Here is a 22500-nt window from a genome sequence, read left to right on the forward strand (position 1 = left end):
TGTCGGCGATGCAGAACATCGTGGTTTTGGTGGAACTCATGGATGAGTTAATTACGTTCTCTGGCCATGTCCGAGTAAATTCAATAACAGTTCTATATGTTCATCTCCACATACATGAATATATACTTATATATTATCTACTTGTTCTGAAAGATATGAGATAGTTACTTTACATCTCATTGGATGATGCATGCCATTACGCCGACTGCCAGCAGGCACATTTAAAGAATGAGGCTCTTAAAATGAGCCGATACATTTTCCCAACACTGATGCTGCGTTGAGAGTAGATTCATGAAAGTCAATGCACAGACGAATAGATGTGATTTGTGAATAAAGAAGATGTTCATCCACTTATCTAGACGTATAGTCGGTGAAAGTCACCAAGCTGTGTGAGCCAAGGGTGATGTTATGTGTATATATATATATATATATATATATATATATATATATATATATATATATATATATATATATATATATATATATATATATATATATATGATATTAACGTTATGAACCCAAACACGAGAGCATTAGATGTTCAGACATTTGTGGGATGTCCACAACAAGTATAAAGCAGAAATAGTGGTTATTTGTTCCATGGTGGATGGCGGAAGTTATACATGTTTCCATGGAGATAAGCCACGCCCCCCCCCCCCCTCCCTCAAGCGCGAGTGAAGTGAATGAATTGATTAGATTTTCCCATGATTATGGTCTGGAATTCCTCAAATGCGTTCATGATCATCTCCTGCTCCTCAGAGGAGAACAAAGAGGCTCTTTGAGTAAAATCATGTTTTCAGTTATCGACGCTTCAACCTTTTGAAGTCGGACGGGCACGCGCAACTATCCTGATGACTGAAGTCTGGTTCAACTATCCTGATGACTGAAGTCTGGTTCAACTATCCTGATTACTGAAGTCTGGTTCAACTATCCTGATGACTGAAGTCTGGTTCAACTATCCTGAGTACTGAAGTCTGGTTCAACTATCCTGATTACTGAAGTCTGGTTCAACTATCCTGATGACTGAAGTCTGGTTCAACTATCCTGATGACTGAAGTCTGGTTCAACTATCCTGAGTACTGAAGTCTGGTTCAACTATCCTGATTACTGAAGTCTGGTTCAACTATCCTGATGACTGAAGTCTGGTTCAACTATCCTGATGACTGAAGTCTGGTTCAATTATCCTGATTACTGAAGTCTGGTTCAACTATCCTGATTACTCAAGTCTGGTTCAACTATCCTGATTACTGAAGTCTGGTTCAACTATCCTGATGACTGATGTCTGGTTCAACTATCCTGATGACTGAAGTCTGGTTCAACTATCCTGAGTACTGAAGTCTGGTTCAACTATCCTGATTACTGAAGTCTGGTTCAACTATCCTGATGACTGAAGTCTGGTTCAACTATCCTGATTACTGAAGTCTGGTTCAACTATCCTGATGACTGATGTCTGGTTCAACTATCCTGTGACTGAAGTCTGGTTCAACTATCCTGATTACTGAAGTCTGGTTCAACTATCCTGATTACTGAAGTCTGGTTCAACTATCCTGTGACTGAAGTCTGGTTCAACTATCCTGAGTACTGAAGTCTGGTTCAACTATCCTGATTACTGAAGTCTGGTTCAACTATCCTGATGACTGATGTCTGGTTCAACTATCCTGATTACTGAAGTCTGGTTCAACTATCCTGATTACTGAAGTCTGGTTCAACTATCCTGATGACTGATGTCTGGTTCAACTATCCTGTGACTGAAGTCTGGTTCAACTATCCTGATTACTGAAGTCTGGTTAAACTATTCTGATTACTGAAGTCTGGTTCAACTATTCTGATTACTGAAGTCTGGTTCAACTATCCTGATGACTGATGTCTGGTTCAACTATCCTGTGACTGAAGTCTGGTTCAACTATCCTGAGTACTGAAGTCTGGTTAAACTATTCTGATTACTGAAGTCTGGTTCAACTATCCTGATGACTGAAGTCTGGTTCAACTATCCTGAGTACTGAAGTCTGGTTCAACTATCCTGATTACTGAAGTCTGGTTCAACTATCCTGTGACTGAAGTCTGGTTCAACTATCCTGATTACTGAAGTCTGGTTCAAATTAACGAGATGGTTTGAGGGCGGCTCAGCCTTTGAGAAACCAGGATAGCCTGATGTCAATCATCTTTTAGCTGGCTAATAGAACATTTGATCGACTTAGTTGAGCCACGTACGAGAAATAGGGCCCTGGTCCCTGACTCAGGTTCAGGTATGAGGACAGCAGGAATCAATCAAATCTGAAATCAATGGATCAGGTGGTGATCGGATCAATAAGTGTCCTCAGGATGAGTTTAAATAAAGGTCCAGGACTAGAAAGACACTTGGACCCTGAAGGTTTCACCAGAATCTGCTTTTGTTCAAATGAAGAATCAAACCTGGTTTAGAGGTCAAAGGTCATCCAGCCGGCTGATCTGATCCTGGATCAGTTAGGGGTCCTGTGGAGGACGTCTTCTGGACCATGTCCTAAAACTTCCTGGACCAAACCAGAAGTCGTCCCTTCTTTTTTTACTCGTCCTTCTATTCCCCGAATATAATAATAATAATAATAATAATAACAACGAAACTTCTTCATCCAGTAAGAATCTGATTCAATCAACTCCTCAAACAGATGAAACCAGAACACGTCCTCCAGGGGTGATGAAGATGAAGATGAAGACGTCCTCCTTCTGCTGCAGCTGCTGCAGACTGACGATCAGCTTCAGGTGAGACTCTGAGGAGAGAGACGGTTCACCTGCTGCAGGGTCACATTTAAATATAGCGGAGTGGGAGGAGTTAAGGACAGTGTGTGTGTGTGTGTGTGTGTGTGTGTGTGTGGGAGGAGGGGGGGGATCTTTGTTGTGGTTTTGATGTAATTTCGTCAACAAAAGGAATTTGTTGACTGATTCCTGGATCGGTTCAGTGTCCAATCAACAGACTCCTCAGGAAGCACAGTGCCACCTGCTGGTGACCCGACGACCTGTCGTCTTTATTGCATTCATAACACTAAATATTCTTTATGTTTAGTTTCAGATAATAATAACAACCTCTATTTTAATACAGGAGCTGATGTGTGTCTCTGTCTCACTCACACACACACACACACACACACACACACAGGTAATAACAGTATCTGTGTAAACACACTCACTAATGGCCCGTCTGTGTTTGTTCTTTTATGGTGTTTTTGTTGGAGGCAAGTCGAGGCAGGAAGCACACACACACACACACACACACACACACACACACACACACACACACACACACACACACGTGAAGTATTCAAGCTGCTGAGATATCTCTGGATACTACATTACCCATGAGCCTCAGCTGTAGAGGTGCGAATAATAATCAAGAGACAGTGAACCTTTTATAGGACTTTTAAGATTGTTGTCTTAGTACTTTTACTGCCAATGGTAGTTTCTAGATTGTTGTATTAGTACCTTTACTGCCAATGGTAGTTTTTAGATTGTTGTCTTAGTACTTTTACTGCCAATGGTGGTTTCTAGATTGTTGTATTAGTACCTTTACTGCCAATGGTAGTTTTTAGATTGTTGTATTAGTACCTTTACTGCCAATGGTAGTTTCTAGATTGTTGTATTAGTACTTTTACTGCCAATGGTAGTTTTTAGATTGTTGTATTAGTACCTTTACTGCCAATGGTAGTTTCTAGATTGTTGTATTAGTACTTTTACTGCCAATGGTAGTTTTTAGATTGTTGTATTAGTACTTTTACTGCCAATGGTAGTTTCTAGATTGTTGTATTAGTACTTTTACTGCCAATGGTAGTTTTTAGATTGTTGTCTTAGTACTTTTACTGCCAATGGTAGTTTCTAGATTGTTGTATTAGTACCTTTACTGCCAATGGTAGTTTTTAGATTGTTGTATTAGTACCTTTACTGCCAATGGTAGTTTCTAGATTGTTGTATTAGTACTTTTACTGCCAATGGTAGTTTTTAGATTGTTGTATTAGTACTTTTACTGCCAATGGTAGTTTCTAGAATGTTGTATTAGTACTTTTACTGCCAATGGTAGTTTCTAGAATGTTGTATTAGTACTTTTACTGCCAATGGTAGTTTTTAGATCGTTGTATTAGTACTTTTACTGCCAATGGTGGTTTCTAGAATGTTGTATTAGTACTTTTACTGCCAATGGTAGTTTTTAGATCGTTGTATTAGTACTTTTACTGCCAATGGTAGTTTCTAGATCGTTGTATTAGTACTTTTACTGCCAATGGTAGTTTCTAGAATGTTGTATTAGTACTTTTACTGCCAATGGTGGTTTCTAGATCGTTGTATTAGTACTTTTACTGCCAATGGTGGTTTCTAGATCGTTGTATTAGTACTTTTACTGCCAATGGTGGTTTCTAGATCGTTGTATTAGTACTTTTACTGCCAATGGTGGTTTCTAGATCGTTGTATTAGTACTTTTACTGCCAATGGTGGTTTCTAGATCGTTGTATTAGTACTTTTACTGCCAATGGTGGTTTCTAGATCGTTGTATTAGTACTTTTACTGCCAATGGTGGTTTCTAGATCGTTGTATTAGTACTTTTACTGCCAATGGTGGTTTCTAGATCGTTGTATTAGTACTTTTACTGCCAATGGTGGTTTCTAGAATGTTGTATTAGTACTTTTACTGCCAATGGTGGTTTCTAGAATGTTGTATTAGTACCTTTACTACAGTAAAGAATACTTCTTCCTGGCGACCTCGTAGTACTCTTCCTGGTTGAGTTCGGGTCGTTATGTCCACAATAAAGAGATCAATAAGTGATAATCAGAGACTGTGTACTGTTTATTCTTTCAAAGTAAAAGACAAATTAAAAGAAACTGCGGTTTGTACCTTTAAAAGCAGACGGACACATCCAGCACCTCTTAAAAACAAGCTTAAAGCAGCCGGAGCTCCTCTGAACCAGACAATCGTCCTTCAGATAAAGTGCATTAAGTCCAACTGAGAGAAGCTGAAGGAGCTCCTGATCACCACCACCATCATTATCACCTTCATCACCACAGAATAAAACCAGCTGAGGCCCATCACACCGACAGCAGCAGGAAACCATCGATTCTCTACATCGTTAGTATTATTATCCATCTACTCCCAGTACTGAGAGTCCATCTACTCCCAGTGCTGAGAGTCCATCTACTCCCAGTGCTGAGAGTCCATCTACTCCCAGTGCTGAGAGTCCATCTACTCCCAGTACTGAGAGTCCATCTACTCCCAGTACTGAGAGTCCATCTACTCCCAGTACTGAGAGTCCATCTACTCCCAGTGCTGAGAGTCCATCTACTCCCAGTACTGAGAGTCCATCTACTCCCAGTACTGAGAGTCCATCTACTCCCAGTACTGAGAGTCCATCTACTCCCAGTGCTGATGACATGCTGGTGTAGGTTCTTTTCACATGAAAGGTTCCTTCAAAGCCCTGATTGGTTCCTTCATGGTTCTGTAGTTTATTCTGAAATGAAAACATGTTAAATCAGTAAAAACACTGAACGCATCTTCTCTGAACTCTGTTATAAACCTTTATTGTGAAAGGGTCCTCCTTCACCTAGCTGACTTCCTTCCCTACAAGACTTTCAAAACCATCTTTACAGCTTGTTATTCTCTATTGGTATTTCTAATATTCTATTTCTATCGATTGGTGTTAAATTACCCAAATGTTTGTCATCAGTGTTTGTTGTGACACAATAATAATAAAGAAGCTGCCGCCGGCCCCCACAGGTCTGATGATGTCACCGTGAGAATGGTTTTCTTCTTCTTCCGTCGACTTTTATTAAATTTGAAGTTATGTAACGTTTGGGTTCTGCATTGATCCAAACGCCAGTGAAGTCCGTCCATCGGCGTATTGATCCGTCTCCGCGTGTTCGATTGCTTTCGTGGTGGCGTTCATCGAGTGTTCCTGAAGCACCGACACCGAGCGGCGGCTCTAAAGACCCAGAGACTTACGGACCACGTTCTGGGCCAGTTTGTAGAACTGCTCCCGGTCCTCACGCCACATCTTAGAGGCGTCCACGTTCGCTCCACTCTCATCATTTGGCTCTGAGAGGAGGGGAAGCAAGGAGAGGAAGCAAGGAGAGGAAGCCAGGAGAGGAAGCCAGGAGAGGAAGCAAAAGGACATAAGGGAGGACACAAGGAAACAGGCATTAGTCAAGCTCTATGTCTAATGAAGTGAAGCATGATGGGTAATTGTACCTGCTAGCATGCTGAATGAAGTGAAGCATGATGGGTAACTGTACCTGCTAGCATGCTGAATGAAGTGAAGCATGATGGGTAATGGTACCTGCTAGAATGCTGAATGAAGTGAAGCATGATGGGTAATTGTACCTGCTAGCATGCTGAATGAAGTGAAGCATGATGGGTAACTGTACCTGCTAGCATGCTGAATGAAGTGAAGCATTATGGGTAATTGTACCTGCTAGCATGCTGAATGAAGTGAAGCATGATGGGTAATTGTACCTGCTAACATGCTGAATGAAGTGAAGCATGATGGGTAATTGTACCTGCTAGCATGCTGAATGAAGTGAAGCATTATGGGTAATTGTACCTGCTAGCATGCTGAATGAAGTGAAGCATGATGGGTAATTGTACCTGCTAGCATGCTGAATGAAGTGAAGCATGATGGGTAACTGTACCTGCTAGCATGCTGAATGAAGTGAAGCATGATGGGTAATTGTACCTGCTAGCATGCTGAATGAAGTGAAGCATGATGGGTAACTGTACCTGCTAGCATGCTGACTACAGACAGCAGGATCTTCTCCACACTCTGGACTGGGCTCCACCGCTCGGCGCTGCTCTCGTAGCCCATGGGGTCGTCACCTGGAGCGTGGAGGATGGAGATGCACACCCGGCCGTCCGGATAGACTACGGGAGGAGGGAGTGGTTAGTATCAGAGCAGGAAGTGGGGGACGTCTGTTTATCTTGTTTTCATTTCGGTCTGTAGTTTAGTGAGGTTCCTTTTAGGATGAAGGATCTTATCCGTGGATCTGCTGTTATCGGGCTGCGATCAGCGTCATCATGGAGGTACTCTGTGCCGCCTGACAGCTGCAGGTTCTAACAGCTGCTGCAGGAGTCAACCACGCATGTGATTCTTGAAATATAAAGTATTACATTAAAGTGTCGGTTCTTTCAGACAGTTTGAGCGCCTGCAGCTCCGCTCTGTTTTCTTCTTTATCTGCTGCTGTTTGTTGGAGGATCAGCTGAGGGCCACAGTGGTGTCTGTGATGATGATGATGATGATGATGATGATGACGGGGCACCGCCGAGGGTCCAGTCCTCTAATCAGGACGGAGCGTGCTCAGACGGTGACATCATCGCTGCAGTCCAGTAATCAGTGCTAATGACAGCATGCTAGCGTCGTGCTAGCGCCGTGCTAACAGGTTCAACGTCACATGACCACTTACTGTTGGGGTGGAACATGTCGCAGGTGAACCTCATCTTCGGAGGACTGAGAGGATAATCAGACGGGAAACTGAGCACGGCTGGAAACACGCCTCCTTCGAAACAGGTATCCTGAGGACCCCTGAAACACAAGAGAACCGGGTTAGAACCCTGTGAGGTTCTTTATGTCCAGTACAGAACTGTTCTTCAGGAGAGAAACAAAACCTTAATACACAGCATATCGGAGGCTCTAGTAGCTCTTTAGATAGTTCTAGTCTACCTTTAGGAGGTTCTAAGGATCCTTTGTAAGGATCTAGGGTTCCTTTCAGTGGTTTCATCGGTCCCACAGAGGTTCTAGAGGTCTTTTACATGGTTTTGTGGTCAAAAAGGAGGTTCCTTTGGCAGGTCATAGATCTATGTGTATCGAGAATGTAGCCGTCCTTTAGGAGCCGTTGGGTTCCTAGGAGAGTCTGACGGGAGCTTCACCCGAGTGCCGTCTCAGGTAATTATGGGATGTTGAGTCGATGACGTCACACTGCTGGACTGAATGAGCCGCAGGTTCAACTGAAGCCTGAAGCCGAGTTCACACCCCTCTGGTTCTTTAGGAAAACAGAGGAGGTTCCAGTGGCTCTCAGTCCTTTGGGTTTTAAGGGTCCTTCAAGGAACAAAGGTTTCAACAGTCCTTTGGGTTCTACAGGTTCTCTAAATTGAGATTAATAAAATATCTATAATTCATTTGAGATTAATGAACTCGTTGCTCGTCAATAATCTACAACTGACTTTCCACAAGCGCCCCCTGCTGGTCTGTGAGGGAGCAGCGCCCCCTGCTGGTCTGTGAGGGAGCAGCGCCCCCTGCTGGTCTGTGAGGGAGCAGTGCCCCCTGCTGGTCTGTGAGGGAGCATCGCCCCCTGCTGGTCCAGTTTAAAGTTCACCCTGTGCTCCACAGGGATTCTGGTGATTCAGTTACACAATTCTCTTTGATCATAGGTGTTTCCATGGCGACCAGGTGAATCTGTACTCACATGATGAGCGCCTCCCACTCAAAGAAGTTCTCCTCATTGGCTGGACCTGCAGAAACAAACAGGTTCACTGCGTGAGAAGCTTTTTGCGGTTCATTTCATTCACCTGGAACAATACAAAACCCTAAATATGTAAAGCTTAAACAACACCAGCACGTTTACTCAAGAAGTACTTAAAGTGACTGAGGAACCTTTACCTCTGGGACACCATGCTGCTGGTGCTCAGAGACACTACCACTTTAGTCCACAGGGGGCCCCAGAACCAACACCACCACTTTAGTCCACAGGGGGCCCCAGAACCAACACTACCACTTTAGTCCACAGGGGGCCCCAGAACCAACACTACCACTTTAGTCCACAGGGGGCCCCAGAACCAACACTACCACTTTAGTCCACAGGGGGCCCCAGAACCAACACTACCACTTTAGTCCACAGGGGGCGCCAGAACCAACACTACCACTTTAGTCCACAGGGGGCACCAGAACCATCACTACCACTTTAGTCCACAGGGGGCCCCAGAACCAACACTACCACTTTAGTCCACAGGGGGCACCAGAACCATCACTACCACTTTAGTCCACAGGGGGCCCCAGAACCAACACTACCACTTTAGTCCACAGGGGGCACCAGAACCAACACTACCACTTTAGTCCACAGGGGGGCGCCAGAACCAACACTACCACTTTAGTCCACAGGGGGCGCCAGAACCAACACTACCACTTTAGTCCACAGGGGGCGCCAGAACCAACACTACCACTTTAGTCCACAGGGGGCGCCAGAACCAACACTTTAGTCCACAGGGGGCACCAGAACCAACACTACCACTTTAGTCCACAGGGGGCACCAGAACCAACACTACCACTTTAGTCCACAGGGGGCGCCAGAACCAACACTACCACTTTAGTCCACAGGGGGCGCCAGAACCAACACTTTAGTCCACAGGGGGCACCAGAACCAACACTACCACTTTAGTCCACAGGGGGCGCCAGAACCAACACTACCACTTTAGTCCACAGGGGGCGCCAGAACCAACACTTTAGTCCACAGGGGGCACCAGAACCAACACTACCACTTTAGTCCACAGGGGGCGCCAGAACCAACACTACCACTTTAGTCCACAGGGGGCGCCAGAATCAACAGAGTTAAAGCTCCTCACAGTAACTTGTACAATATTAAGTAGTTGTACTTTACTTGAGTATTTTCATTGTACTGTTCTGCTACTGTATACTTATCCTCCATTGCATCTCAGAGTACATTTTACTCTACTACATTAACTTAATAACTTTAGTTACTTAATACTTTTGTACTTGAATTAAGTTTGGAACGCAGTACTACCATTTGTAAAGGTATTTCTAAATCTAGTATTTTTACATAATACAAGTACAATATCTGAGTACTTCTTCCACTACGGCCAAAAAGAGACCCAAATAGGGACTCAACAACAGTTTATAATCGTAAAGATGAGTTCAATATTTCATAACTGTTGTTGAGTGAAATAAAAGTGAAACTCTTTAAAATGTGATGTTTTCTTCATAGAACTCCTCAAACATGTCATCGCAGGTCTCACCTGCTACGATCCCCTCAGGTGGGTTCAGGGTGAGCTCTGGAAGACAAACACACAGGTTAGCATGCCGTCAGCCTACTGTGACCTCTGTAAACAGTGTTTGTGTTGTTGTGTTCAGTCTCTGTTGTGTAAACACCAGCTAACAAACACTGAGCCAACAGTCCAATGACTGCTAGCTCACAGACATTAGCTGTTTGTTAGCTAACGTCTGTGAGCCAGTGTCCGTTGAGGAGATGATGCTGCTTAAAGAATACTTGAACGGTCACGTGACGATGTTTGTTGATGACGTCATCAGAGAGAGCTAATTATGGCTGCTACGTTTAGCTGTGTGCTCCGAGCTAGTGTCTGTGAGCTAATGTTTGTTAACCAGTGTCTGTGAGCTAATGTTTGTTAACCAGTGTCTGTGAGCTAATGTTTGTTAACCAGTGTCTGTGAGCTGGTGACATTAGCTGGGAGCTCACATACACTAGCACAGGCATTAGCTGGGAGCTCACAGACACTAGCTCACAGACACTAGCTCACAGGCATTAGCTGGGAGCTCACAGACACTAGCTCACAGACACTAGCTCACAGGCATTAGCTGGGAGCTCACAGACACTAGCTCACAGACATTAGCTCACAGACATTAGCTGGGAGCTCACAGACACTAGCTCACAGACATTAGCTGGGAGCTCACATACACTAGCTGGGAGCTCACATACATTAGCTGGGAGCTCAGACATTAGCTCACAGACATTAGCTGGGAGCTCACAGACACTAGCTCACAGACATTAGCTGGGAGCTCACAGACATTAGCTAGGAGCTCACATACACTAGCTCAGACACTAGTTGGGAGCTCACAGACACTAGCTCACAGACATTAGCTGGGAGCTCACAGACACTAGCTCACAGACACTAGCTGGGAGCTCACAGACACTAGCTAACAAACACTAGCTCACAGACACTAGCTCACATACATTAGCAGGGAGCTAACAAACACTAGCTCACAAACACTTGCTCACAGACACTAGCTGGGAGCTCACAGACACTAGCTCCTAGCTAAAGTAGCAGCCATAACTAGCTCTATATAGCTCTCTGATGACGTCATCAACAAACATCGTCACGTGACTGTTCGTGTCAAAGTGTTCTTTAGGCAGCATCGATCTCCTCAACAGATTAAAACTGTTATATATCGTCGCGGCGGTTTGAACCGACCTGAATTAAAGTCGCAGTTCACCTTTTTAATCAAAAGCTTCGCTCTGCGTTGAAGTGCGTGAGCTTCCTGAATGGAGTCTGGTGCAGCGGGACCACTCACGTTTATACTCCGCCATGAGCCTCTTCAGCGCGGTGCCGGCCATCGCGCTCTACCGGGGACGGGACAAGGAGTCTACCGGGGCCGCAGGAGAGGACGAAGGCTATCGGGGACAACGGAAGAAGAAGTCTCCTCCGAGTTTTACTGCTTTTTTTTCCTCCACTCCGCCACGAATCTGACGCCACAGCTAATGCGCATGCGCGTTTCATGTTGTTTGAGTGAAAGTATCCGCTGACTGCGCCCTCTGGTGGCGAACGATCGCGACTACTCCTTTTATAATTATAATATATAAGTTAAAAATTGGATATCTTCATTGAAACACTTAATGATATAAGTTGTATTCACTTTATATTCATGTATGTCTATATATAAATACATATTATTGTTATCAATAATATTAAAATACATATTCAGAGTTTATTATCACATTAATTAACACAGTATTATTCAACTCAATGTTGAACTTTACTTATATTAATTTATACATATTATTTTGTCTATATGAATATTACAAATATTTGCTAAAATAAAAAATATACTACTGGTCATAATTCGTAATAATGGTATAAACTAAATATTATATTATATTATATATGACCATATGCAGATGCAGCAGCTCGTAGTCGAAGCTGACGGAGTAGTTCATGAAGAGACCCAGATTAAAACACCAAGAAAAAAGATGATAAACTGAAGGATGAAGTGTTCCTTTATGTGATGACGATGAATGTTTACAACATACACATTCCTGCAGCAGGGATATTAATCCAGAAACATTTTACTGATCAATCAATACCTTTAAATGTATGAACTTTTACTGCAGCCTGTTCTTGAATGCAGGACCTTTACTAGTACTTTTGAAGTCCCACCGGACCGGGTTTTTACTCTTATCTTATTTCTGTTTACTGTTTTTTACTTATTACTGTGAGCAATGCTGCCGTAATCCTGTAATTTCCCCACTGAGGGACTATCCATCCATCCATCCATCCATCCATTTTCAATACCGCTTATCCTCATTAGGGTCGCGGGGCGCTGGAGCCTATCCCAGCTGACATAGGGCGAAGGCAGGGGACACCCTGGACAGGCCGCCAGTCCATCGAGGGCACATGTAGGGACATACAACCATTCACTCTCACATTCACACCTATGGGACATTTAGAGATCAATTAACCTGCAGCATGTCTTTGGACTGTGGGAGGAAGCCGGAGAGCCCGGAGAGAACCCACGCTGCCACGGGGAGAACATGCAAACTCCACACAGAAGGACCGCTCCGACCGGGAATCGAACCCGCGGCTAATAAAGGATTATTTTATCTTATCTTATCTTACTGGAGTATTTCCCGCGTGTCGTACTCTCAACAGCTTCTTCACGGTGAAACATCTCACGACACGGCGGATGGTTTTGTGATAGATTTATTTATTTTCTGTAACTACAGTTGTAGTGTTCTTATACATGTCATCTGCAGTCATCAAACCGATATATATTTATAAAAATTAGAGAAATATAATCTACATACATCTAATAGCAAACAAACCCGTGGAGGAGCGAGTCCGCCGCTCGGTTCGGTTGTAACAACGGTGACGAGTCAAGTGCTGGCGAGAAGATCAGAATTATGAATCTGTGCATTAAATAAGTCTAAAAATAAAACATTCTTAAAACACACAACCACCAAACACACACACAGGACCAGGTAAGGTCTCAGCATCGGATGATCACACAAACACACCTGTGAATTATTAGAGACGTTTCTTTGGTTGAAAACCTTTAAATAAATGTTTCAAATCACAAACAGAGAGCTGGAATGTGGAAAAGAAAAGAGCCGAGGGGTCAGAGGTCACCGGGAGCTGCTTGGGAGTGTAACGTTGTTTTCTCATCACAGAGACAGTTAAATAAACTTCAGGTTTCGTCTTCAAGTGTTTGTGATATTTACTCACTTTGTAATATTTGCAGAAGTAGTAAAAATAGTTACCAAAATTATTTGAGATTAAATCTTTTAGAGATTTCCTCAAAATTGTAAAATGAGAAACACTGGACCTTAAAATAATGAAATCCACATCTAATTTACAAAATACAGATTTCTTAATTTTGAGGTCCAAGTTTTTAAATACGTTTCTTTTCCTGAACGTCGATAAAGAGATAAGAGTTGTACCACGCAGTATTCCTGAATATTTAGTCGTGGTGTTTTGGTTTGACCAGAAGGACGGAGTGCCAACGACGTGCTAACGCCACGCTAACGACGTGCTAACAAACGTGTTTTAAAGGCAGCCGAACGTCTCAAATGTGATCGTAGAAAATCCTCCAGACGTCATGGAAAGTGTCGCGTGTTGCTTTAAGGCCAACGACACAAGTTCACGTCAGCTGGAAGAGGTTTTCAGAGTAAAACTCAAAAATACAAACAAGATAAGAAAAGTGCTCATTCAGAAGAAACAAACAGACACGTTCAACTTTTCTTAGCTGAACACATCAGATGCAAAGATTATAGAATAAAACATGGATTATTGTTATATAACTTATATCTCAGCCTCACAATCACAGAGTCCGGTCACGGGACGATTAAGGCACTTGGTTTTTAGCAGCTCAGTGGCGATCCCTTGACTTGGAAGACTTCATTACCCAGAAGCCCCGTGTGGCGACGTAAACCTTCTGCGTGGTGTTCTTGTGTCACGAACTATCGCAAGAATAAAACACTTTGTAAATAAAAAGATTCAGAAACGAGAAGGAAAACGAGGTGTGCTAACATACGTTATAAACGTTAGCTAACGTCACTACGCCGACGTTAGCTAACATGCTAACTATTTTTTTCACACATTGTGAACAAATTGTATTCTGGTGGTTCAATCTGTTTCAATAAATCTTGAAAGCCTAAACATCTACTGCTAATAAGCTAATGTTTGTTAGCTACTGAGCTAACATGTTAAGGCTGATGTTAGCTAACAAACATTAGTTAGCCGTCTATCAGAAATATGAGTTCTAGTGAGGGTTAATATACAGCTACGTTCCAATCTCGTCTTTGAGCCTCTGCCACACCGTTAGCCGCAGCGCTAACACCACGCTAACACCACCGTCTGCCTTGTTGTTTGTAGTCATTACGACCTTCGTCTCCTGCCACAGGGAGACATCAGGTGACTTGACTCTGTGAATGTAAAGCTATGTTCCTCCCGGCCTTCATTGTACCATCGTCTTCCTCCCCTGGCCTCCCACAGGGAGCAGGTGTACATGCGCTACGTTCAGCATGGTTTGGTTTTACAGAGCGCCAAAGGCCCGCGCCCCGAAGAACTACAGCTCCCATGAGCCTTTGGTGATGGGCACTGGGAGCAGCTAGCAGCGCATCATCGATGTGTTCCCTCTAAAACGTTTATTAGTTTATCTTTATTGTAAGTTCTTATTTTAATGTGATGTAAACAGACAGAAGACCAATGAAATGTGAGGAAACCCACCAATGATTGGAGGCTAAGCTGAGGGGGGCGGGGCTTCTGTTCTCCAGGTTTCAGGTGGACGGGGTTTAGCACAAAGCATGATGCAGGTGAGGAAACCCCGCCCACCTCCTCCTCCAATCCCAACCTGTTTTTTGTTTCCTGCTAAGGTCTGAAGAGGAGCAGCACCTCCTCCTCCTCCTCCTCCTGTGGGAGTCCAGACCAACACATGCTCTATTCTTCCTCTTCCTCCTCTTCCTCCTCCTCTTCCTCTCCGGCCATCACCTCCACCAGCAGCTCGGCGGTGCAGGTCGCTTCCCCCAGACTGTTGACCGCCTTCACCGTGTACTTGGCATCGTCGTCACCCGACACCTGCAGAGGAGGTGAGGAGGAGGTGAAGAGGAAGTGAAGATGAGGTCAAGACGAGAAAAGAAGGAAGAAAAGAGGTGGTGAAGAGGAGTTGAGGAGGAGATGAAGAGGAAGTGAGGAGGAGGGGAAGGGGAAGTAAGAAGGAAGTGGAGAGGAAATCAAAAGGAGATGAATAGCAGATAAGGAGGAAGTGAAGAGGAAGGGATGAGGGGGTGAAGAAGAGGTGAAGAGGAAGTGAAACGGAGGTGAAGAGTAGATGAAGAGGATATGAAGAGGAAGAAAGGAGGAAGTGAAGAGGAAGGGATGAGGGGGTGAAGAAGAGGTGAAGAGGAAGTGAAACGGAGGTGAAGAGTAGATGAAGAGGATATGAAGAGGAAGAAAGGAGGAAGTGAAGAGGAGGTGAAGAGGAAGTGAGGAGGAAGTGAAGAGGAAGTGAGAAGGAGGTGAAGAGGAAGTAAGGAGGACGTGAAGAGGAGGTGCATAGGTAGTAACAAGGAAGTGAAGAGGATGTGAAGAGGAAGTGAAAAGGAGATGAAAGTAGATGAGGAGGAACTGAAGAGGAAGTGAAGAGGAAGGGAGGAGGAGGTAAAGAGAAAGTGAAAAGAAGGTGAAGAGGAAGTGAAGAGGAGATAAAGAGGAAGTGAAAAGGAGATGAAGAGAAAGTAAGGAGGAAGTGAAGAGGAGGTGAAGAGGACTTAAGAAGGAAGTAAAGAGGAGATAAAGATAAAGTGAAAAGGAGATGAAGAGAAAGTAAGGAGGACGTGAAGAGGAGGTGAAGAGGACTTAAGAAGGAAGTAAAGAGGAGATAAAGATAAAGTGAAAAGGAGATGAAGAGAAAGTAAGGAGGACGTGAAGAGGAGGTGCATAGGTAGTAACAAGGAAGTGAAGGTGAAGATGAATTAAGAAGGAAGTAAAGAGGAGGTGAAGAAGGACGTTTCGCAGCAGAATAATCAAGAATAGAGAGTTGACCTCTGACCTCTGAAATGACCAGACTGCAGTTTCCTTCCTCGTCGTAGTCGATCTGAAAGTGTCGCGTCTCTTTGATCGGCTGCTCGTCTTTGTACCAAACCACCTCCGGGTCAGGGAAACCTGATGAGGATCAATCAGAACCAGTATAGATGATCAGGATCGATCAGAACCAGTATTGATGACGAAGATCGATCAGAACCAGTATTGAGGATCAGAATGGGTCCGGTACCTTCGATCTTGCAGTCAAAGCGAGCTGCGCTGCCTTCGACCACCTCGACGTCTTTGATCACCGAACTGAAAGAAGGTTTACAGTCCGACTTCTGCTCGAACTCCAAACACTCCAGGAACTGGTTGTCCTCTGAAACACACACACACACACACACACACACACACACACACACACACACACACACACACACACAGCTGTAACGCTGGGTAATAACACGTCTATAACAGAAGAACGTGGATCTCGTGCGGCGGGCGGACCTTCTGTCGGCGAGCCCTTCTTGGCGCTGACTCCGGCCATCATCGCCATGGACGACAGTCGGCCGATGGCTCGCACTGCGTTACCCGTTTTCTGCCATAGAAGAAGAAACCACGGCCATCTTTGTTACGTTCTCTTCTGTTTGTTTGGTTTGTCAAGGTCAGTTAAATGTTTCTGTCCTCGGAGTCGTAATAATCCTTAATGACGCCGTGAAGAAGAGTAAAGACACTAAAGACGTTCGTCTGCAAGCACACGTGACATGTAGAAAGTTAGCGTCAAATCTGAGTCATGTCTCTGTCCTCGTGTTGTAAAATGCTGAGTCATGTCCTCATGTTGTTGTTTACCTGCCATTTCCTCCTCAGAATGTACTTCTTCATCCTCTCCTTGGAGAGCTTCTTGGCCTTCATGGTGGTGGTGTCCTGTTTCAGCCAGGTGTGTTCATAACACCGAGCACAGGTGAGCCGAGCCCTGACACACACACACACACACATGCACACACACACACACACACACACACACACACACACACACACACAGTGAGGCTACAAACAGAGGACTATCAAACAGCTGTCTCATCACAGTTGCCCTACTTCATGTCTTTCTTCAGAAGGTTGGTGATGAAGTCCTTCGCCGTGTCAGAGATCTCATCGAAGGCCTCGTCCTCAAAGTCCCAGGAGGCCGAGGTGACGTTGGACAGAGTCTCGTTGTCGTTGTCGCCCATGAAGGGAGACAGACCGCTCAGCCTGAGAGGTCAACAACAACGTGTTAACAGAAGAGACATTCTACTTTGGATACAATGAGATCCAGTAAAGTTAAATATTTAACTTGGATACCAACGTTTAAAAAAGGAATATAAAAATGACAAAATAATAAAATAAAATAAAACGAAGCAAAGATCATTTGAAACAACGTTAAGATAGTCATTTTAATAAATTAGACAAATGAAATAAGATAATCAATAAAAAATACTTGCAAAATAAAGCTAAGCTAACTGAAGCTAAGCTAACTGAAGCTAATGACAGACAGACTCACAGTATGTAACAGATGACTCCTATACTCCACATGTCGGTGGGATAGCTGATGCCTTCATAGTTGATCACTTCTGGAGCCACAAACTCTGGAGTCCCAAACAAAACCTTCAGAGTTCCCGCGTTTTCTGTTGAAGAGAAAAGAGTTTGATTAAAGAATAAACAATCCATAATTCTCGGAGGTGGCCATTTTAGGATATCTCAGGCTAACTGTTAACGCTATCACTGTTGTTTTCTCAAACAGAGCTCTGGTATGTTGAGGATTGATACTAGCATAATGTTCGCATTATGTTAGCATAGTGTTAGCATAATGTTTGCATAGTGTTAGCTTTATATAAGCAAAGTGTTAGCAAAATGTTAGCATAGTGTTAGCATAATATTAGCATAGTGTGAGCATTATGTTAGCATTAAGCTAGCATTATGTAAGTATAGTGTTAGCATTATGTAAGCATAGTGTTAGCATTATGTGAACATAGTGATAGCATTATGTAAGTATGTAAGTATAGTTTTAGGATTATGTAAGCATAGTTTTAGCATTATGTTAGCATAGTATTAGCATTATGTTAGCATTGTGTAAACATAGTGTTAGCATTATGTAAACATAGTGTTAGCATTATGTAAACGTAGTTTTAGGATGTTGCAAGCATAGTTTTAGCATTATGTTAGCATTATGTTATCATAGTGTTAGCAAGGCATTTATTAGTTTAGGGTTTAGTTATTAAGATCCATCAATAATATCTGAAGTCTGGATGAATAAACTTTCGGTGTCAAACTTCACCTAGTCGCCTGGCGAGGCCGAAGTCGATGAGTTTGATTTTGCCGCCGGTCTTGTTGACACACATGATGTTCTCGGGTTTGAGGTCGAGGTGGACGATGCCTTGTTTGTGTATGAAGCTGACTCCATCGATGATCTGCAGCATGTATCTAATCACCTCCCGCTCCGTCAGCTCGAAGTCCTCGTCAATGATCCGCTCAAACAGCTCGCCGCCAGAGATCCTACGACAGAGACACATCAGTTCTGTGATAGCTCTATAGGACTACAACACCCATCTGTTCTGTGATAGTTCTATAGGACTACAACACCCATCTGTTCTGTGACAGTTCTATAGGACTACAACACCCATCTGTTCTGTGATAGCTCTATAGGACTACAACACCCATCTGTTCTGTGATAGCTCTATAGGACTACAACACCCATTTGTTCTGTGACAGTTCTATAGGACTACAACACCCATCTGTTCTGTGACAGTTCTATAGGACTACAACAACCATCTGTTCTGTGACAGTTCTATAGGACTACAACACCCATATGTTCTGTGACAGTTCTATAGGACTACAACAACCATCTGTTCTGTGATAGCTCTATAGGACTACAACACCCATCTGTTCTGTGATAGCTCTATAGGACTACAACACCCATCTGTTCTGTGATAGCTCTATAGGACTACAACAACCATCTGTTCTGTGATAGTTCTATAGGACTACAACACCCATCTGTTCTGTGACAGTTCTATAGGACTACAACACCCATCTGTTCTGTGACAGTTCTATAGGACTACAACACCCATCTGTTCTGTGACAGTTCTATAGGACTACAACACCCATCTGTTCTGTGACAGTTCTATAGGACTACAACAACCATCTGTTCTGTGACAGTTCTATAGGACTACTCTATCCAAAGCGACTTAAATTCATACACCGTAAACACAGCTACGGGAGCAATTCAGGGTCAAGCGTCTTGCTCCGCTGTGATTGGTCGATACGACTCAGACGCGTCTCTTTATCCCTTTAGCCGATATATTGATCAGACCGTCTACACCGTCACACAGCTGAGAAACAATAACAACCTGCAGCTAAATACAGAAGAAGCTGGTGATTCGATTCCCGGCTCCTCCGGTCCATAAAAACTGAATCCTGAACCCAAATGATGTGGATCAATCCAGTCCACATCCATCTAGTGGCGGTCATTAAAAGGTTATGAGACCCTACCAAACTAAGAGTCTGAATGACTTCCTTCCTTCAGAATGTTTCTAACAGGAACAAACGTTTTTATTCTGGAAGGCCGTCGTATTTCTGCAGATAAAGACCGTTCACAGCTGTTCATCCCTCTCGGCTCTATAATTAGCAGACAGGAAATAGCTGCTGTCATTCCGCTCATAGTTGGCCTGAAAATTATTTTTAGACTTTGAAACAAAAACATCTGGTTTGTGTTTTTAGTTCAAACTGCTCTGAAATCAGCTGCACGGTTAGATTTCTACAATAGAAACAATGAAGATGAACAAACTAATAATCTAAGCGAAGAATTATGCTAAGATAAGCTAATTAATACAGCTAGCGTAAGTTAGCTCCTTTTTGTTTCATTTAGTTTCCTCTGTTTTAACATTGTTAAGAATAGTTTGCTGTTTTTAACGTTAGCTTAGCTTCACTGTGTGCATTTCCGTGATAGCATTTTTCTGCAGGCGACTACGAGACATTGTAAGAGACCAAACACCCGGTTGCTTCTTGCTGTGAGACCAAGAGGAGAGAGAGCTAGTAGGATAAACCGTTGAACGCACATCTCCAGCACCATGACGATGTCGGACTTCCCCTCGAAGGCGTCGATGCACTGCACCAGTTTGGGGTGATGGAGGCTGTTCATGATGCCGATCTCGTGCCGGACGTTGTCTTTATCCTTTGCCGAGTACGCTTTGATGAACTTGCCCGCCCACACCTTCTTCGTCGCCTTCTCCACCAGTTTGAAGACCTGCCCGAACTTCCCCCTATCACGCAAACACGGCGGCGCTTTTAGAAACACTGAACCACAGGTGCATTGTGGGTGAGGAGCCAGTGGGCGGAGCCTTACGTTCCCAGCCGCTCCTCCACGTCGTACAGCTCCTTCACCTTCACGTCCGTCCTGATGGAGACATCTCTGTAGTCCGGCTCCTTGTCTACGTCTGCAAACACAGAAGTCAGAGGTCAGCAGGGGGGAAGTAGGGGGGGGCAGGATGGGGGGGGGGGGCTTGTTACCAGCAAGTCATCGTACCTTCATCCTCCTCCTCTGCCTCGGCCTCTTCATCTGCCAGACAAAGCAAACAGCAGCTGTTAGTTTAGTTAGTTAATTTGTTTGTCTAATTATGTTTAGTTAAGTTTAGTCAAGTTTAGCTAACGTCGGCTATGATAGCTGACGTTAGCTAATGTCGGCTATGATAGCTGATGTTAGCTAACGTCGGCTATCATAGCTGACAGCCAGAAGACTTCTGCCAGTCTGTTATATATATTGAATTGTCATTGGAAAGAAAAACACATTTTTATTTTATTTTCATTTTAGTTTCATTGTTCAGTAGAGCTTGTTGTAGCTCCGTTGTACTGGACCACTAGAGTCCACATGGTCTCAGGGTCGTAGGTCACTCACCATCATTCACCAGGCCAACAGTCACCGGCTCAGATTCGGCACTCGGCTCTCCGACTCCGTAGATGTTCTCGGCCCGGACACGAAACTTATACTGACGCTCTGGAAGAAGGTTCTGGAGACGGACTCAAAGGTTATTTCTTGTCCAGGATGTGTGAACCACCTGAGGCTTGACAGCTGGCTGGTCGTAACTCACCTGCACGTTGTAGGAGGTGCTGTTGCAGGACACCAGGAGCTTCCACTGCGGCTCCACCGAGTCCCAGATCTCCAGGTTGTAGGACTGCACGGCGCTGCCTCCATCGTAGGTTGGCCCGTACCATGACAGGGTCAGAGTGGCCCGCCGGATGTCTGAGGCTGCAGGGACCCTGGCTGGGGGGTCGGGTTTATCTGTGGAGGCCAGGGACGGGGATTAAAGGACAGAGGACCACACTGACCCCTAAAGGCTGCAGAGATCATTCCAGTCTAATTTAAGGCATATTAACTAACCCTGAAAGGCATATTTATCACCTTGGCCTGGGCAAAACAAATCCTGTGCTTTTATTTTGAAGGTATTTCTTTATGCAGTGGAGTGACGTCTATCCACTCCTTAATTTTTTGTAAAAACCTACAAAGCCTTGATTGGTGATGCACCATCATATCTTAAGGAGCTTGTAGTACCATATTGCCCCACTAGAGAGCTGCGCTCACTAAATGCGGGGCTACTTGTGGTTCCTAGAGTCCTAAAAAGTAGGATGGGAGCCAGAGCCTTCAGTTATCAAGCTCCTCTTTTATGGAACCAGCTTCCACTTTCAGTCCTGGAGGCAGACACAGTCACCTCATTCAAGAATAGACTTAAGACTTTCCTCTTTAATAGTGCTTATAGTTAGGGCTGAATCAGGTTTGCCCTGGTCCAGCCCCTTGATATGCTGCTATAGGCTTATAGGCTGCTGGGGGATGTTTTAGGATACACTGAGCTCCTCTCTCCTCTTCTCTCTCTCCTTTACGTCTCTTCATTGCACCTTACTAACTCTACTTCCCGACTCCTTGCCTCTGCTTCCTGCAACCAGCCTCTGGACTGGGCCTGGCCTCCTTCCCAATGGCAACTGCCTCCTCCTTTGTGCCTCCTGCCTCAAGGGCCTGGCCTCATTGCCCCCTGCCTCCGTGGCCCTGCCTCCTGCCGTGGCCCTTCTGATGCCCCCCCCCTCTTTCTCCTTCTGTTTCATGGATTGTGGAGGTCTGGGTCGTGGGAGTTGTTCCTGATCCGATGTGAGGTCCTGGGACAGGGATGTCGTATGTGTACAGATTGTACAGCCCTCTGAGTGCTCCAGACCAGTTGAAAACCACAGCCAGACCAGTTGATAACCACTGCCCTGGACCAGTTGAGAACCACTGCCCCAGACCAGTTGAGAACCAGTGCCCCAGACCAGTTGAGAACCAGTGCCAGACCAGTTGAGAACCAGTGTTCTGGACCAGTTGTGAACCAGTGCCAGACCAGTTGAGAACCACTGCCCCAGACCACTTGAGAACCAGTGCCAGACCAGTTGAGAACCACTGCCCCAGACCAGTTGAGAACCAGTGCCAGACCAGTTGAGAACCAGTGTTCTGGACCAGTT

The 22500-nt window shown here is 44.4% G+C and overlaps 3 protein-coding genes across 7 annotated transcripts in view; all 3 read right to left on the reverse strand.

Moving 5' to 3' along the window:
• The window catches only part of tspearb (thrombospondin-type laminin G domain and EAR repeats b), a 21531-nt gene extending 18791 nt beyond the window's left edge, over positions 1–2740 (reverse strand). For all 4 annotated transcript variants that reach the window (XM_034562545.1, XM_034562546.1, XM_034562543.1 and 1 more), the window contains exon 1: positions 2413–2740. The gene's annotated coding sequence lies outside the window, so the exon portion shown is untranslated. The remainder of the gene's footprint in view (positions 1–2412) is intronic.
• A 2048-nt stretch (positions 2741–4788) lies between these two features.
• ube2g2 (ubiquitin-conjugating enzyme E2G 2 (UBC7 homolog, yeast)) lies at positions 4789–11464 on the reverse strand. 2 transcript variants are annotated; one of them, XM_034562173.1, is made up of 6 exons: positions 11264–11464; positions 9973–10008; positions 8409–8454; positions 7410–7528; positions 6730–6870; positions 4789–6048 (listed from the first exon to the last, which is right to left on the reverse strand). In XM_034562173.1, exons 1-6 carry the CDS (start codon positions 11304–11306, stop codon positions 5936–5938), a joined length of 498 nt encoding a protein of 165 aa, XP_034418064.1. In that variant the 5' UTR covers positions 11307–11464; the 3' UTR covers positions 4789–5935. The 2 variants fall into 2 exon arrangements, with proteins under 2 accessions (XP_034418064.1, XP_034418065.1); XM_034562174.1 differs by having other exon boundaries at positions 11186–11464.
• Positions 11465–12660: 1196 nt separating this feature from the next.
• mylkb (myosin light chain kinase b) overlaps positions 12661–22500 on the reverse strand; it is a 19769-nt gene continuing 9929 nt past the window's right edge. Inside the window, exons 7-19 of the mRNA XM_034560923.1 lie at positions 21105–21295; positions 20912–21023; positions 20543–20575; positions 20363–20453; positions 20076–20279; positions 18299–18516; positions 17525–17648; positions 17083–17235; positions 16837–16960; positions 16495–16585; positions 16238–16366; positions 16016–16128; positions 12661–15042 (exon numbers count right to left, since the gene is read on the reverse strand). Coding sequence (XP_034416814.1) covers positions 14905–15042; positions 16016–16128; positions 16238–16366; positions 16495–16585; positions 16837–16960; positions 17083–17235; positions 17525–17648; positions 18299–18516; positions 20076–20279; positions 20363–20453; positions 20543–20575; positions 20912–21023; positions 21105–21295 — 1721 coding nt within the window. The 3' untranslated portion in view covers positions 12661–14904. The remainder of the gene's footprint in view (positions 15043–16015; positions 16129–16237; positions 16367–16494; positions 16586–16836; positions 16961–17082; positions 17236–17524; positions 17649–18298; positions 18517–20075; positions 20280–20362; positions 20454–20542; positions 20576–20911; positions 21024–21104; positions 21296–22500) is intronic.

Source organism: Cyclopterus lumpus, chromosome 21 (assembly GCF_009769545.1).
Source record: "Cyclopterus lumpus isolate fCycLum1 chromosome 21, fCycLum1.pri, whole genome shotgun sequence".
Lineage (NCBI taxonomy): Eukaryota > Metazoa > Chordata > Actinopteri > Perciformes > Cyclopteridae > Cyclopterus > Cyclopterus lumpus.